Source organism: Cricetulus griseus, assembly GCF_003668045.3.
Source record: "Cricetulus griseus strain 17A/GY chromosome 1 unlocalized genomic scaffold, alternate assembly CriGri-PICRH-1.0 chr1_0, whole genome shotgun sequence".
In the NCBI taxonomy this organism is placed as follows: Eukaryota; Metazoa; Chordata; class Mammalia; order Rodentia; family Cricetidae; genus Cricetulus; species Cricetulus griseus.
The window spans coordinates 161,946,540-161,960,263 of record NW_023276806.1 but is presented as its reverse complement, the minus strand read 5'-3'; the positions used below and the strand labels follow the sequence as shown (position 1 = coordinate 161,960,263).

Here is a 13,724-nt window from a genome sequence, read left to right as displayed (position 1 = left end):
TTATACTTCACATATTTATGGAAAAGAAACCCATACCTCTTTCTCTTTTTCAAGTGACTTCTTCAGTTCATTCTGCTCTTTGAGCGTACTTTCTGTCTGTACTTGGAGCTGATGCTTTAGTTCTTTACAAACTTTTTCCTAATAAAGGAACATTACACAGAAAATGTCTGTAGTAACTTATAAGTGGTTCATCAGTTTAGAAAGAAGTAGAAGGAAATAAACAACCCCCCCAACACATACCAGTTGGGCATTTTAATAAGGGAATGACTTCTACCTAAGTAAATGTAAACAACTAACCAAATCTAATATAGCAGCTTTTCCTTTTTGATTCTCTTTCTCAAATTCTCTTTTGGAGTTCTTTAGAGAATCAGAAACTTGTGACAATTTTTCTTTTGTTGTTGAAAGCTCCGTCATTAGAGCTTCTTTCTGCGCCTCTACTGTTTTCAGGTCTGTGGCTGTCACTTGGATTCTGTCATTCAGCTCCTTGTGCTGCCTCTCTGCATCTTGACTTAACTTTTCAAATTCTTGCTTCAAGATAATTTTTTCTTCCTCTTTCTTGGTAAGAGCTTGTGTAATATTTTCAAGGGCTTCAGATTTATTCTGCAGATCCAATTTTGTACTTGACACTCTAGATATTAAAAAAGAATTTTTAAAATTAATGGAAAATTTACCATTCAAAAATATTTATATGTGATTACCAAGTCTTGAATTTTTTATATATCCCAGAAGAAATAATTTAAAGAACTGGGAAATCAAGGAAATGCTTAATTCTCTAAAATATAATGGTTTATATATTTATTTTAAAATTGTTATTTGTGTTCTACTTATCACTAACAAAATTTTAATATTGCCTTAAAATTGCCTTAAAATATCTCATCAGATGAACATGATTTCCTTAGCAAGGGCCAAGTTATTTTCACTTTCTAACTTAATCCAGTCCTATCCACCACATTCTGTCATCTGAGAAATTCAGATAATAAATCCTAGACAGTCTACAACTAGCAAAGGTTTTCCAGGCCCCTAAAGAACCTAGTCAGTGTGTTATTCCCTAGGCACACATGAAACTATGTGTCTTCTCTTAAAGATATAAAATATTTTATGTTGAAGAATCTGAATCTCAAATCATTTAACATAATATAGTAAGATATTTTTAAAGGAATAATTTTTCTTCAAAAAATAAAGACAAATGGTTTATCTAACTTCAAATACATTAGATTAAAAAGTGATTCATGGGCTGGAGAGATGGCTCAGAGGTTAAGGGCACTGTCTGCTCTTCCAGAGGACCTGAGTTCAATTCCCAGCAACCATATGGTGGCTCACAACCATCTATAATGAGATCTGGTGCCTTCTTCTGGTGTGCAAGCATGCATGCAGATAACTGTTTACATAATAAATAAATAAATAAATAAATAAAATCTTTAAAAAAAAAGTGATTCACTATCATTGATCCTTTAATGCAGATTTTTTTTTTTTTTTTTTTTTTTTTTTTTTTTTTTTTTTTTTTTTTTTTTGGTTTTTCGAGACAGAGTTTCTCTGTGTAGCTTTGGAGCCTATCCTGGCACTTGCTCTGCAGACCAGGCTGGCCTCGAACTCACAGAGATCCGCCTGCCTCTGCCTCCCGAGTGCTGGGATTAAAGGCGTGCGCCACCAACACCAGGCAATGCAGACTTTTATGAATAAGCTACATCAATGAGGAAGTGAAAATCCAACTTGAAGAATGTACACTAATTCTGGAGTTTTCCTTCACTCAATGTATGTGGCTTATTGATTGCCTGATTGACTGATCGATGGACTGACTGTCAACTGACTGTCAACTCTCCAGAGCGAGTGCCAGGATCGTCTCCAAAGCTACACAGAGACTAGTGGGTAGGTCTGCCTATGGTGCACTTCTTTGACTGATGCGTGAAGGCTTAGCCCACTGTGGGCAGTGTTAGCCCTGGGTGGGTGGTCCTGAGTGTGAGAAAATAGGATGAGCAAGCCAGTAAGCAGCTCCCTTCCATGGCTCCTGCTTCAGTTCTTGCCTCCAGGTTCCTGCCTTCATCTCTAGTCCTGGCTTCCTTTGATGATGTACTCTAACCCGTAAGATGTAATAAACCTTTTCCTCTCCAAATTCTTTAGTGTTTCATCACAGCAAGAGAAAGCAAATTAAGTACTCAATAATATCAAAGTTAAAAATTCACGACAAAGTTGAAAAGACAAATTCCTAATGAGTAAAACACTTTCTGTATTTAGTATAGTATCACAGATCAGAAACATGACTGTTCTTAAGTGACACATATACACATTCCAGTATTTAAAAATTTTTATGTTAACTATTTCAAACTGGTGAACAGCTGGAAATGAATGCTCAAGAGAAACAGCTACCATATTACTGCTGAAAAGTGACTAAACCAAATTTTATTGAACTAAGTGAATGATGGAAAATGATATTAATTTTAAGTAACAATAGTGTTATTTTTCATTGACATTAACATGAGTAGTATATAAAGCAGCACACACACACACACACACACACACACACACACACACACACACACACAGAGAGAGCCACACTGTGGAGTCTCTAAGAACGGTGCACACACAGAGAACCACAGGGTATAAAGTGGACAGTCAGCTTACATTTCCTTCTCCTCTTCAAGCTGTTTACTCAGTTCTGTGGTTCTAAGCTCGAGGTCTATGTTCAGCTGCCTCTGCTTCTGTAGACTCTGCAAAGCCTGCTCCTTGCTTACTTTAACTTCTAGAGCATCAGCTTCTAGTTTCTGTGGGTAAAGTACAGCATCCACTTGAATTTGACAATATCTAAACTATTACTAAATTATAACATTCAAATTGTTATTGACAAAATAACTACATTTACAGAAACCCTTTCTGACACCACTACCAAATGAGGAAGTTGTTCTGCTTAGAATCTGTCAGAGAATCTAGACTAGGTACTTTATATAAGTCAGCAGTTATTTTCAAAATTAATTATGAGAATCAACTTATACATAAATATTTATTCTAAAAGCAAAAGTTTAGTAATTCGAGTTTGAAAAAAAAACTAAGTAACTGGTCATTTCTGTACCCACTTAAAATATATTACCTGTGCATATGCAGTTAACAACTATGAATAGCAAGATGCTTAACGTACAAATGAACAAATTTGTGGTGTAGTCCTTGAACTGACATCCACTGACCTTAAACATACAGCACCTAAAATTCTTGACTTTGCTTAGTGTCTTAGTTTAGATTTTGTCACTGCTTTTTGTAGCGCATCAGACTCATATTATGCATAATATTATGAGTTGGATTTTTCAAATTTATAAAATCAAAGTACTACACATAGGTTTAAATGGAGGAAACATGCTTTCTATTATCTTTTGGTATGTATTTACGTGTGTATGTTCATGTGTGTACCTTTGGGGAGTGTGTGCATGTGGAAGACACATGTCAAAACTAGGTGGCTTTTTAACTCTCCATCCTACTTTCTGAGACAGCGTCTATCATTAAACTAGAAGCTTTCAGATGCAGCTAGGCTGGCCAAGCAGTAAGTCCCAGCATAAGCTTCACAGGCCCTTTCTGCCATGCCTGGCATGTTACACAGATGCCATGTCTCCAAGCTCAGGTTACATGGCAGGACTTCACTGACTCAACCATTTCCCCAGCCCCCATTTAACTATTTTCTTAAATGAAACACAAAACATAGACATTATACGTGCCAGTGGGGTACCTAATAATGTCATGCTTAAACCGAGTTACACATATCTCTTCATTTTCCTTTTCTCGATGCTGAAAACTTTCAAAAATCATTTTTCTAGCCTTTTGAAATGTGCAGTATAAGGTGTTATCTAAAATCATGTGTCATGTGACAGTGCCCCAGAAATTCTTGTTATAATTACAACTATTTTAGAAAGGTTCCCAAATAAGAGTTCTCTCTGCTCACTTTTCTGTAACCCGTTTTTGCCTACCTAGTCTTTGCAACCATATCTAATTTAGCATTATGACTACTGTTAGCATTAAAAAGAAAACCAAAAACAGAGCTGTAGAGCTGCAGTCATTCTCTCATGTTATATTGTCCATGTAAAACAGTCACCTCATAATCCTGTAATCATACATCATGCTTCAACTGATTATGGAAGTGCAGGTAACAGGAAACCTAAGGATATTTTCGTTAAGTGCTGATAATTCTAAAGTCAAATTTTCCTCTGATAAGTCTAATTATCTCATCTTTTTAGTAAATCAACACCTCACTTAGAATTATCTTAAGGTAAGGTTCAGCTTATAATGGTTTAAATGCATTACTAAATTAGGAGCAAAATCCAAAGGGCGTATAAAGTTTTAAAAAGAAAAAAAATGTCACCATACATGATATTGTATTGGAATAAGACATAGGGAAATGGAAAATCAAAGGGGAGAAGAGATTTTAGACCATCAGAATTATAATGTTTGGTGTCTCCTGAAAATAGTTTACACTTTACAATAAAACTGGCACTATGTTAATTGCTATTTATCAAAGTCACCCATCAATGAAGGAATGGAAAATAAAGATGGAATTCAAGAGTAACTGATAAAGTAACTGTTGAAGTTTTATACCACTTCACCTTTCTTTGTCACTTAAGTCTTTGACTCTGGGAAGGTCATCAGATTCCATAGTTGCTGAGTAGGAAATACAACAAATTCAACTGTCTTATACAAACCCTAATTTGGCCTTCTAATGCTTCAGCTTTCTGTTCTAAAGAGAGGTTCTTCTCCCTGTACTCTTTTAGATGGCTCTCCAGCTGACTGCAGTGTTCCTGCTTCTCCTGTAACTTTGCGGTGACCTGGTCCAGCTGCACAGTGACCTTATTTAACTCCTGCAGGAAAACACATTTGAAGAAAAGTTGTAGCACCCCAATATTCAGTCACAGTGAAACTGAAAACTCCAATTTTATATAATAAGACATTCCTACCTAAGGAGAAAGATTGAATTAGAGTAAAGGGTAAATATAGGAAATGGGCCTAGAGCGTCAGTATTATTTTAGTAAGTATATTCTAAAAGTCCTCCCTAACAAAGGGGAGGAAGGCTACCAGCACTTTGACAGTGACCCTAAAGCAGAAGCTTCTATTAAGAAGCCTGCCATCGCAGGGCGTTGGTGGTGCACGCCTTTAATCCCAACACTCGGGAGGCAGAGGCAGGCGGATCTCTGTGAGTTCGAGGCCAGCCTGGTCTGCAGAGCGAGTGCCAGGATAGGCTCCAAAGCTACACAGAGAAACCCTGTCTTGAAAAACCAAAAAAAAAAAAAAAAAAAAAAAAAAAAAAATCCCAGCACTCGGGAAGAAGAGTTGGAGGCTGGAGGCCAACCTGGTCTACAGAGTGAGTTCCAGGACAGGGGTCAAAACTACATAGATAAACCCTGTCTCGAAAAACCAAAAAAAAAGAAGGCTGTCGGTCTACCTCACTTCCCCAACCAGTGGTTCCTTATGTGAAAAGGCAACAATCCCACACTTGAAAGTAATATTTCATCTCTTACTATGGCCTAGGCTACCTAGGATACCCAATACAATATTAGGAAACCCATCCACACCTGAACACTAGTTATCTAAAAAAAATAAAAAATAAAAAAATAAAAGATCTCTCTGGCTCCTGTAGTATCCACTCAATTGGTTCTAAAAAGTCTGAAAAAGAGGGTTTGAAAGCCTATCACAAGATTATAGAAAGCCAGTCACCATTTTAACAAATTAGTAATTAATTTAACTACAAAACAGGATGCTATACTGTGACAGTACCAGATCCCCTACCTGCTGTTTATCTTGTAGTGCGTTTTGAGCTGTGTCCAAATGATTTTGAAGATCAGCTCTTTGAGCAGTTTTTGCTGCTTCTGCTGATAGTAACAATTCAGTTTTGGCTTTAATCTGAAACACAATTTACAAATTACTGAACTCCATATTTAACTGTTGTCTTTCCCTTCCTTAAGACACATTAGTTTTGTCACAAAACTATTAAAAAATTAGGTTCTATAGTAGAAAAGTAATAGCTGAGACACTGAAAAATACATATGTGAAAATCTCCCAAATAGAAGTAGGTAAGGGAGAGGATAATGGTTAGATAACAATAAGAGCTGTTCCTCTGTGATACCAACACATGCTGGTGTGCCCCTTTGTGGAAAAAAAAAAATGGTTCCAGGACTGGGGATACAGGTCTGAGAACCCAACAGGTAAGAGGCAAAGGCAAAAGGACTGTGAGTTCCAGTCCATGCTACGTGCTTAGACCGTATCTTAAAAAGGCAAATAAACTGTATACTTTACTTTCCTGGGGAGACCAGAAAGAAATGTCAAATTTTACCAGTACCACAATAAACTCAACTATGCCATAGAAAATGATGGCTCTTAAGATCAAGGACTTCAGTATGGAGCCCAAACAATAAAACAAACCAGAAGTATGTTTAAAATTCACTCTTTCCAGGTAACTTCTCATATAAAGAGTTTCATTTTTGATTCTCATTGAAAGCCAAGAAATCACACATTTAAAACCTCAGGCTTTCCTCAATAAGTTTTGAAACAGTCAAATGAGCTGAAAGTTGTGCCTTCTTTATCAAAAGTGACATTTATAAGTAGTGAAATAACTTTAGCACAATTCACCTCTATTAAGAAAAGCAAAAAGTAGAAAAAATATAAATACATTTGAAATTAACATATTTTAGAAGAGTTAAAATGATACTCATTTAACTAAGTCAAGAGAGGATGAGTGAACATAAAAAATTTAAAATATACACAATAACCATAATTTCAAGCAGAAAGGAAAATCTTCTCCAAATAATTATTTCTCAGTAACTCAATTGTTACTCTTCACAGAAATGATGTTTGATCAGGTATATCTCTATCTTGAGTTCAAAGTGAAAACTAAAGAAATCTACACTTCAAGAACAGGAAGTAAACATTCACTGGCAAACAAGTTCCAGAGTGTGAAGAACTTATTTTTCTGTAAATCAGCTTCATTTACATATAGCAGTTCATCTTTGTGAAGAACTTAAAATTCATGAAATGTTTCAAAATAGATGTGACAGATTTTCTAAAGTCATGTAATATGTGAAGACCTGAGGGAACTGATTAATACCACCACTCTATCTCAGAGGGGTCTAATGGCAAAACAAACAAAAAACCCAGCCCATCTCCAGTCCCTTTAAATGCATGGAGATCAGAGACCCTGCCACTGCTGCAACCTGCACTGCTGCAGCTCATGCATTAAAGCCCTTACAACAGTAAGGCACTAAGAGCAGACTGGGACACTGAATGTGCTAATTTACCTTCACACTGTGCTGACCATCCTACTGGGAAGTACCTTGGAAGTGGGAATCAAAAGTTACATTACAGAAATCACCTTTGCATAGGGAGAAGGAACAAAAATACCTCTGGACACAGGAAACCTCAAGAAACTATATAATTTAATTTGTATACTCATTTTCCACTGACAGGTAAAGAGAAAAGAATGTATACCACGTATGGTCTACAATTGATGTTCTATGCACACACACAAATTAAACAATGCATTACCTGTACGTCAAGCTGAGAGACCTTCTCCTTGCTTTCATTTAACTGACTGCTTAGTTCATTGATGCTGGTTTCTAGGGAAAGAACACGGTCTTGTGCAGCTCGAAGATGTGCCTTCTGTTCCTGTACCTGGTCATGCAAATTCTCCTCTGCTTGTTTATGGCTTTCAGACTGATTCTTCAGCTTCTCCATTAGTTGAATCAGCTATTACACATGAAAGAGTCTAATTACAAAGTTTGCAAACCACAGAAAAAATGAAGAAACTCAAATTTACGCATCAGAATACTGAACTGTTCTATAATAGGTAATTTCAAGCTTTTTCCAGTAAAAATATCCATATCTTTATTAACAAGTCAATCTAATATCCCAAATCCTAAGAACATCAATTTCAGATATATTATTTTTAAAACATCTCTATTCAAGTAAAATTTATACACAATAAAATTCATCTAATTTAAGTATAAAACCTGAGACTTGATAAAGGTGTGCTCTTATTAAATTATTAACACAATCAAGGTAAAGAATATGTTCATTATGCAAAAATACTAATCTGATTAACAAAGAATTCTTTGTATACTGCAGGTATCTTCAAGTTTTCAGACAAATTATACGTTTTTGTTTTTATTTTACTTTTGCAATGTTATCTTTTCAAAAGCATGTATTTTTTAAATTTAGATGAAATCTAATTCATCTGATATTTTTCACATACATGAGAGTTGAGTTCTTTAAGTCTGGCTTTATATTCTAGTAGGTCTTCCCGGCTGGAGCTCATTATTCTTTTCTAACCTACAAGACTGCCCAGGGAGGCCCTCTTCAGCTTTATTTGGAATTTTTCAACCATTTTGTTTTATGTTCACTAATTCTTTTCTGTCAATTTTCAATTCAAGTAATTTTTCTATCTTTAGCAGTTCTCTATGGGTGTTTTGTATCATTGCCACTTCGTGTGCCATTGTTATGGTTTGTCCTTTACATCCATAGGCACTAGGGGGTATTTTAAAGTATTCATCTGGTGAGTCCATCATCTTTCATTTCAGGATCTGTTTCCACCAAGTTTTTTTGTTTTGTTTTGTTTTGTTTTTAAGTGCAAGGCTGATTTTATTAGAATTTAAGAGAAAAGTATAATATAAATTAGGTGAAAATCCCAGCAACCACCAGAAGATAACAGGGAAACCATGCCTTTCAAGTCACTCATGAACAGACAGCTTACTAGGAGAGAAGCGCTGTCAGGAGTGGAAGTGGACTAAAGAGCTATGGAAGGAGTCTCAAGGTCTCCACTGGATGACTTTTTACTGTCGATGGTTCACACTCTTCTGCTGCTTCACATATCCAGTAACCTTTAGTCATTTATTGTGACTAATCTGAATTGTGCTGTCTTCTTTCAACGAATGCTGTGTTTTGTTCCAGCAGTAGGTGGCTGCATTTGTGGCTCACTTGGGCCCTATCAGGGTTTAGCTTTCCTTTCTGTTAGAAGCGGCCTATAGGAGCTTTTACTCTATGTTTACTTCTCATGTAAGGTGTGGTATGTCTGGTGGCCTTCATCTCTGACTGGTTGGGCTTGAACATCTTTTGTGAGCTCCAGTTCACTGCCTAAGTACAAAACTTAGAATTCAACCAAAGCCCCAGCAGGCCCCTAGTGAGATTTGTGGTGCTTTTCTCTGCAAAGCTAATTCTGACCTCACACTTAGCCTTGCAAATTAAGCTGCCTTAACCTCTATGAAGCTCCTAACCTACACTCATCAATTCAAATACATTATCAAAATATAAATAACTGTTGAGTTTGAAATATTATGCAATACTCAGTAATAGCTAATACTTGATTACCACATTTAACTTACTAATTTGTTACTCATTTCTTTTTTTAAAATATCACAAAGGCCAGGAGACAAAGTATATACCATCAGTCACATGTCTACTTTTCCAGGGACTTAGGTGAAGTGATTTATCTGTGGTTACTATATAGCATAAATAATAAAAACCCAGAGACAGATATTGGGCTTCAAGCTGAAGATCAGAATAGCAAAACAGCCAGCCACTAGCTCTTACCTCTGAAAGGGATATCCTGTCTCCAGGAATCCTCAGAGTGGCTGGAGACTGAAAGCCGCATGAGACACCGAGCTCCTGTCTTATATACCTCTCTAGTGTTGGGATTAAAGGTATACACCACCACTGCCCAGCCTCTATGGCTAACTAGTGTGGCTGCTGGGATTAAAGGTGTATGCCCCCACTGCCTGGCCTCTATGGCTGTACCTAGCTTTGCATTCTGATCTTAGGACAAGCTTTATTAGATCATAAACAATGTATCACCACATCACACAGGTAGTAAATTACCTCCTGGGATGTCTAAATATTGTACTGGCCTTCAACACACAGTAACCTACCTTGATGATAAATATGATGATATAAAAAATAACTTTTTAAAACAAGAAAAACCAGGGCCATGAATTGTTTTTATAAAACATTTAATACAATTAACAGGGATTTCAGTAAAGTTTAGAACTATAATAACCATTTACAAACGTACTTGCTGTTGTAGTGCATGGTTTTTCTCTTGCAACTGGTTAAGAACAGCAGTCTCTCCTTCACCAGCTTGGATTTTTGCATAGAGGTCCTCTCTTTCCCTTTCTAGTAAGGAAATATTTTCTTTACTCTTCTGCAGTAAAGCTTCAAGGTTCTGAATCTTCTGATCCTTGTCACCAATCTGACGTAACACTTGTTCCAAATCATTCTGTAAAGAATTAAAACTATTTTAAGGATGGAAGATTTAAAAAGTTATTCCTCAAACATGAAATGACTGATAATAATTTTAATCATCCAAAATGTTAGTCCTACATCTTAAAAATTATTATACTTTATTGTGGCAAATTAATAAAAACCACCTTTTTAATAACATAAGTCCACATTATTTACAAGCAAGAATTTAACAAAAACATTTATAACACAATTTTCATAATACTCTGACCTTACTGCCTATGCTCTGATCCTTTTCAGACAGTGGGACTTACTCAGTGACTGCACCAAGGGCACTCCTACCTCAGAGTCTTTGCACTAATGATCCTGCTGTCTTCAATGCTTCCCCAACAGCCAAATGATCCCCTCCCCCCTCTTCAATGTTTGCTCAATTGTCACGTTCTAGATCCAGCCGCCCTGCCCATTACCTCTAACACATTATAGCTTACTTATTTCTCTCATGTTTATTTACCTCTTTCCGCTTCCCATTAGAACATATGCTACATATATATCTTTATTATTCATTGATATACATCCAAGACATATGACACAAAGGTTCTAAAATAAACACTGAATGAAAACAACCACTGCAGCTGTGTAAGGTGGTGTACACCTTTAATCCCAACACTTGGGAGGCAGAGGTAGGTGATCTCTGAGTTCAGGGCCAGCCTGGTCTACAGAGTATGTTCTAGGACAGCCAGGGCTACACAAAGAAACTTTGTCTTGAACCACTCCCTCCTCCCCCGACCCCAAAAAATCATTGCACTCTCACACATGGACACTTAGGCAAACTCACTTCTGTACCCAGCAGGACTCTTCTAAATCAGCAAAGTCCTCTTCTTCCTAAATATTACAAAGAGCATCCTGCAACAGATCACATCCACAATATCCACTTTCTATTAATAACCTGGTCCCAATGGCTTTGGCTCTGCCTCCTTCTTTTTAATAGTCAAACAGTTTTGCACAGAATAAAAGCCCTAGCTTTACAGTAGCTCATGTAATATCGATGACAAGTAGACAGCTAGCATGTTTAATAATTTGTGTCAGTATTAAAACATTCAAATCAGTCACTTTTCAAGTGTGTTTCTCATTCCTCTAAGCTTTGGTCATGAAAAAACACATTGCCTGTTTTCTCTCAGTTTCTCTTCCTGCCATCTACTCTTTTTTTACTATTCTTCTGGAATTTGAATTCCAGGGTAGAGCTTTCAGCAGAACTCAATTTCCACACAGCACTGAAATCTGGTTTTCACTGTGCAGACTCCCCATCTCTGTCTCTGCCCAGTCAGGCTATTCCACCAGCAGGCCAGAAGGCTGGCCTTTTCACCCTCTTTTTTTTTTTTTTTTTTTCCTTCTTCAAGACAAGGTTTCTCTGTGTAGCTCTGTAGACCAGGCTGCCCTTGAACTCAAAGAGATCTGCCTGCCTCTGCCTCCCCAGTGATGGGACTAAAGGTGTGCACTACCATGGCCCAGCTGCCATCACCCTCGTATAAAAAAGCCATGTGCTGGTTTGGAAGTATGCTATTCTTCATTCTACCCTCTACTGTTATCTGTAAATCCCTACCCAATTCACTGACGACTTGAGACCAGATTTAGTCAAAATTAGCCTTAATTAAATTGAGTCTTAACCTCAATTTCTGCTCATTTTCTACAAACTATAAAAACACACAGAATTAAGAACACAACCCCAACACTCACGTCACCTTCATCCCCAGGTTGAATTCATTCTATACTTCGACCACCCACACAGAATTTTGTAATAGCCTGAAATTATGGAAGCTAAAAAGTTTGGCTGTCTTACTCTGACCACAACTTCCTATCTTCCCATTCCATGACCTCATCTCCAATGCCAGTAACTTCAGTTTCCTTCTGGATGATTTACTGTAGCCAGCTTTTCTTTCTAAACCTCATACATGGAAATAAACTATTCTTGAAGCCACATCCTCCATTTCCTGTCACCTCAAAATATCCCAGGCAACCACCCCACAAAATGCCAACTCTAGATTAGTACTGTGATCTGTTTCTCACTCCTGTGCTTCTGAACATTTCTAGAATAAAAGTGCAAATCTCCATAGATTTGTGCCACTAAAAGCACCTGAGTTCCAATCTTCATTAAACAGTCAGAATCATCTTTTCAATCTTTTTTGTTGGAACAATACCCTTACCTCACATTCTCCTAACTTCTTAAAGCTTCAGCATTCTCCCCAAACTCACAATCCCTGCCTGCCTGACGCAGAGCTAGTCTGCCTACAATTATACCCTGATATGTTAAGACTTTCCTTATATGATCTACCTTGATTTCATATTCTTTCCCCATTGCATTTAGTTCTTCAGACTTTTCCCATTTCCACGAGACTTTCGTTGGCCTATACTGTGAGTATGGAATGAGAAATTAAGCATGTTCACCTGAACCCTTTGTTCTCCCCTAGAGTCAGCCTGCCTGTAAAGTGAAAACCTGTCATTTCCAGCTGGGTCTATATGAATAAAATTAACTTGGAGACACCATAAGAAAGCCCTCGTAGCTGTTGACATCTCCAAAAATTTTCATGCTTTATTTCTTTCCTACTCCTAACAGTAAAATCCTGGCATAACCTACAGTCACATAATCTAGTTTCTCTCTTTTCTCTCAGAAATCTCCTGTCTGGTGTTCATTCCATCTTCTCTATCCAAATTTCTCTTACCAAGATCAAAGGCCTTCCTTCCAAATCCAACAAGATTCTCAGTTTTCATTTAGTTTGGTACCCAGGTAAAATTTCTTAGCCTTACTTATCTTCTCTCTCAAGGTTCTACATCAGTCTATCAGCAAAGCAGTCAGCTTTACCTAGAGTCTGACCACTTTCACTATCTGTACTATCTCCATTCCCATCCAAATAACATGTCTTGTGTGAATTACTGTACTCTTCCAGCTAATTTCTATGTTTCTCTTAATGTTCTCTTCAGTCTACTCAAAATACAGTGTGGAGGACCGAATAATTCTGTTATGGAATATTTTTGGGCCCAGTAACTAGCTCCAGTAAACATGGAGCACCAGAAAGCTCCGGCCCACTATTGTATTGTTAATGCCAGTAAGGCTACTACTGTTTACCATGGCCTCAGGGTAATATGCCTCTTATTTGCATATCTATGCACCTAAGCATCTGAATAGGCCTGCACCTGGGCAGGGAGATCAGAGGGATGTGAATAACTTGTGAGGATAGAAGTGAAGAAGCCAGAGCAGAGAGAGAACAAAGAGGGAAATGGTTTTCCTCGTGGTATTGGCAGGATGGTTAAGAAACACCAGAAAAGATGGCTAATAAAGAAATGACTCTAGTTCTACAACATGGAACTGAGAGCTCTCTGAAGATGACAAGTGTTTGATCTTTATCGCCGTTGGGTTGCTAGGAGCTTCCAGGTCCACACCCCCCCACTCAGGTAGAACCTCATGGCTGTCATGGGTTAAAGCTGAGACAAGCTGGGTCACGACAATACAGCAGCTACAGAAAACCTGAGAAGTC

General features: G+C 37.4%; 1 protein-coding gene across 4 annotated transcripts in view; it reads right to left on the bottom strand.

The window, feature by feature from the left end:
• Positions 1-13,724, bottom strand: part of LOC100758601 (early endosome antigen 1) — a 90,915-nt gene that overhangs the window by 17,669 nt on the left and 59,522 nt on the right. For all 4 annotated transcript variants that reach the window (XM_027394125.2, XM_035450476.1, XM_035450477.1 and 1 more), the window contains 7 exons: positions 10,028-10,231; positions 7,510-7,710; positions 5,758-5,871; positions 4,677-4,832; positions 2,620-2,759; positions 298-628; positions 37-138 (listed from right to left, as the gene is read on the bottom strand). In XM_027394125.2, the coding sequence (XP_027249926.1) occupies positions 37-138; positions 298-628; positions 2,620-2,759; positions 4,677-4,832; positions 5,758-5,871; positions 7,510-7,710; positions 10,028-10,231 (1,248 nt within the window). The remainder of the gene's footprint in view (positions 1-36; positions 139-297; positions 629-2,619; positions 2,760-4,676; positions 4,833-5,757; positions 5,872-7,509; positions 7,711-10,027; positions 10,232-13,724) is intronic.